The sequence below is a fragment of the Coregonus lavaretus genome (genome assembly GCF_964263955.1).
Source record: "Coregonus lavaretus genome assembly, chromosome: 5".
Classification (NCBI taxonomy): Eukaryota; Metazoa; Chordata; class Actinopteri; order Salmoniformes; family Salmonidae; genus Coregonus; species Coregonus lavaretus.
The window spans coordinates 64,005,165-64,009,829 of record NC_139992.1 but is presented as its reverse complement, the minus strand read 5'-3'; the positions used below and the strand labels follow the sequence as shown (position 1 = coordinate 64,009,829).

The 4,665-nt window shown below is 39.5% G+C and overlaps 1 protein-coding gene across 1 annotated transcript; it reads right to left on the bottom strand.

Annotated features, from left to right (window-relative positions):
* Positions 1 to 406: 406 nt before the first annotated feature.
* On the bottom strand, positions 407 to 1,303 carry LOC311129319 (cyclin-dependent kinase 5 activator 1-like; the record flags this gene model as incomplete). Its single annotated transcript, XM_084161597.1, has 1 exon — positions 407 to 1,303. One exon carries the CDS (start codon positions 1,301 to 1,303, stop codon positions 407 to 409), a length of 897 nt encoding a protein of 298 aa, XP_084017723.1.
* Between the last annotated feature and the right edge of the window lie 3,362 nt (positions 1,304 to 4,665).

The window sequence follows — 4,665 nt, the reverse complement described above, 5'->3', positions numbered from 1 at the left end:
TGGATTGCTCCGCCTCTTGACCCATAACATACTGCTATTTCTTGCCCACAACAGAACTCCATAATTGAACATCCATACAATTATAAAAGTAAGCTAGATTACCCATACATTGATGTATTTGCAGACATTTCTATTATCCACGGTGTCCCTGTGACAATCCTACAGTATTTGCAAAAGTTTACAAAGGAGATAGGCCTACTTTTAGAATACTTCAGCATGCATTTACAGTTGTTCCGTAGGCTACTACAGTTTGCTTTAACACCGGTACAAGTCAACATGAATGGTTTAGAAACTTCTAGACAGGATTGTCCAATCTAGTAGGCCTTGGTCTTGAAAACTATTAAATATTATATTCAAACCACGACTCCATTGGTTTTGTGAAACATTCATCAGAGTTTCCTTTGATTTAATGGTCCAAGTCTTTGTCCCTAGACTTTCCTTCATCTTTTAGCTCTTGAAACACCTCTGTGAAAAAGTAAGGGTCTGCATTTAACTGCAACATTTTGGCACTTGTGTTATTGATGATGCTCATAGAACTATCCCAGAAATTATCCTCATTTGCCATAATCATGAACGGTTTCAGAGGGTAAGATATCTCGCAACCCATGTACGAGTAGGATAGATAGAGACAGAGCAGGAAGATACCCTGGAGTTCGGATGCGCTACCGATATCATTGGGTATCGATTCCTTACAGAGCAGGTAGACGAAGACCAAGTTAGCAGGTGTAATGAATCCCTGGTCCTGCCAGCCTTGGAGGAGAAGGGTTCGGTCAACATTTCGGAACCATATAATGACCTCACTGTAAGTGAGCTTGACTTTATAGCATCTTCTGCACATAAATTCTCCAAGACAGCGCAACAGCTCCCCGGTCGATGCCTGGATAATCACACGCCTCGGTGAGAGGAGGTCAACTTTGCTAGGTTGCTTTTGGACAGCTAAGAGCTTCACATTCTCAGAGGGGACCTGAGGTTGATTGGGTTGAAGACTTTGGGTAGTAACCATCGGCACTGGTACAGTGAGTGGTCCTTTCTTACCATCCGTACTCGATTGCTGGGATTTCTTGTTATTTTCATTATTAAGCTGGTTTTCGTGGCTGTTGTTCACCTGTGTGGCGTTTGGGTTGACTTTCTTGCAACTCTTTTTCATGGTTGATTCGGCAACCATTCTCTTAAATGTGAGAGCTGAGACAAGCATGGACTGCTTTTTTACGCTCCCTGTTTTGATTTCAGGGTCACCCTCTTTTCTGTCATCCAGAATAGCCTCCTTCTTTGATGTTGGGGATATGGAGAGCACCATTCCCATCCTATAATCTTCTCTTCACAGCTACGGCCTGGAGAGATGGAGTTCCTCCCCTGCGGAGAAGTTGCTCTGGTAGACGGTGGCGGTCAAGTTAGAGCAGCAGATTTAAATCCATTGACTATGCGGATCCATTGCGTGGACAGTTGAAATGCTGCTAGGAATCGAGTGGATATTGATGGGTGAAATTCCAGGAGGCGATGCTCACCTCTTACATCCCCACTCTGCAGAACACACTTCCTCACAAACACTCAACAGTAAACAGACAGACTTTTACAGTCAGTGAGGGATTTAGAGACAAAAGCAGCAGGGATACTTCTGTAAACTAGGATTAGTTGTTCAAGTCTGAAGAATTAGCCAACCCCCATACATAGGGTAAGACTGTCAGCTGGTTGGACCAATGAGAGAGATAATCAGTGACCACATTACATTTCATTGGATATCATTTCCGAGAACAAGCTTCGATTGATAGATAACCCAATCAGTAGATGACTTAATCCTATCAAACACCTCATAATGATTTGAATCAAATAATAAGACTTTAAACATCTAGACTTACATTGCAAAAGGCAATATTAATAATTTGAGCAAATGAAAGGCATTGAGAGGGCCTAGAGTTTAACTAAATGTAGTTCACTATTCCCCAACACTGTTTATAACTTAAAATGAACTCTAACAGTAAAGTTGTTATCTAATAGGGAGGTGCTTATGGGTTTAACGATAAAAAATGAATACAAAAAATCTAATTTATTTTGTCACGTACACAATTTACAGCAGGTATAAAGGTGCAGTGAAATGCTTACACGCTAGCTCCCTCAACATTGCAGTTCAATAATCAATATCAATAAGAATCAAAAGTATCAACAACAAAAAAATAGCATGTAACTTGAAGAAGATAGTATGCATAGTAATAAACTGATACAATAGGATATACAGCACAGGAGGTTGGTGGCACCTTCACTGGGGAGGACAGGCTTGTGGTAATGACTCGAGAGGAATACGTGGAATGGTATCAAATACATCAAACACATTTGCTCAGTTCCGGCTATTATTAAGAGCTGTCCTCCCATCAGCAGCCTCCTTTGATATACAATATAGATTATGAATGTGCTATGTCAAGTATGACTGTATTTACAAATATAAAGTAGATAGTGTCTTGGTAACACAGTTGAATTACTAGTATATAATAGAACAGCAGCGTTGACTGTGTGTGTGTGTGTGTGTGTGTGTGTGTGTGTGTGTGTGTGTGTGTGAGAGAGAGAGAGAGAGAGTATGTGTGTGTGTATTTAGGTGTGTGTAGGACTGTGGCGGTCATGACATTTTGTCAGCCGGTGATTGTCAAGCAAATAACTGCCTGTCTCACGGTAATTGACCATTAATTAACGTAAACACATTTAGTATCTCTTGGCTTCCACGCATAGCCTACAAGCCACTGATGCAGACCTTTGGAACATCTACAATTTAAAAAGTATAATAAATCCATGTAATATAGCCTACACCATCACAATAAATCCATTATTTATTTTAGACATGTCTAAAGAAACATGATATGAAGAAAATGTAGTCTATTTCAGAAGAACAGAATAGCATACTCTGAGTTGTCCTTATGTCAGGCCCTGGTCTGTCTATGCCATATGGATGTGGGCTACACTAGTTCATTTAGCAGACAAGATTTACTTAGAATTCCGTGACATTATTTTATATTATTTTATAGTATGAAGAATACAATTGAACATAGCGGAATAAAATAGAAAGGATATTTTCTCCAAACAATTTGAGGGAGTGCGCACATGCGGTTATTCTATGTTGAGCTGTTAACAAAGAAACAGGTACTCCTATATGCTTAATTTAGAGTTATTCATGTAACTTTAGTTGTGATACAAATGTTTGGCTATATGTTTTTTAATACATTCTAAGGCTGCATGATGCGACTCTAATGATGATTAGAAAAAAGTTGCATGAAGGCATGAACTCTGCTTTGTTTTTTGCGCAGGCTGTACACACTTCATCAGTCTCTCATTCACAATTTGACAAGCACTTGATAATGCCTCGGATTTCCCTGCTGCATCCCCTTTGTGTGGCCGTAATGCCCCCAAAAGAATCCATGCCTTTTGTGGCCAGTGGCCGTTGTGCCCTTGGGCTGAATATAATCATTATAATTCCACATTTACTTTTCATCAGCCAACAAGATGAATAGGCCTAACGAACAGCAAAAGCACTAGTCTATGTCAATCTACTATCCCCCATAGTACAAAAGTTGACCTATTCTATTCGGTGCAATAAATAAATATTCCAAGCATAGTCCGGGACTGTTGTGGGATGCGATAGATCCCAAATTAATACAACCACTAGCATTAACAAACCTGTTCTAAGCTATGAGCCTGACATATTTTCTTCACATTATAAGCGCAGCAATGCGCACATGGCAGTAGGCTATAAGCGCAAATGTTCCATTAGCAGGAAAACACCATTCTCAAAAGTGACCACAAATGCAATTATTCATGTAATGCTTTTATTATAAAGGTGCATTTCTATGGTGAAAATTATCTTCCCCAAACTCACGCGCTGTGTATGTATGCCATTTAGGCTCTACACCCGTTGTAAAGCGGATGAATGTGCTTCAATTTAAGAAGTTATTTGGCAACTTTAGTTGTGAAACAAACCTTATCAAAACATATAGGCCTATGGGCTAGGCTACATGAGGTGTGCAACTATGATTTGAAAAAGTCGCCAAAAAAAGCATGGGATGTTTGCCTTAAACTGGGCATCATTCACACATGATAATATATAATTCACAAGTGATGGGCTAATATTGTCACCCATCACACTATTCTTGATTTAATCTTGTCTTTACATACAGTGAGGGAAAAAAGTATTTGATCCCCTGCTGATTTTGTATGTTTGCCCACTGACAAAGAAATGATCAGTCTATAATTTTTATGGTAGGTTTATTTGAACAGTGAGAGACAGAATAACAACAAAAAAATCCAGAAAAACGCATGTCAAAAATGTTATAAATTGATTTGCATTTTAATGAGGGAAATAAGTATTTGACCCTCTCTCAATCAGAAAGATTTCTGGCTCCCAGGTGTGTTTTATACAGGTAACGAGCTGAGATTAGGAGCACACTCTTAAAGGGAGTGCTCCTAATCTCAGTTTGTTACCTGTATAAAAGACACCTGTCCACAGAAGCAATCAATCAATCAGATTCCAAATTCTCCATCATGGCCAAGACCAAAGAGCTCTCCAAGGATGTGAGGGACAAGATTGTAGACCTACACAAGGCTGGAATGGGCTACAAGACCATTGCCAAGCAGCTTGGTGAGAAGGTGACAACAGTTGGTGCGATTATTCGCAAATAGAAGAAA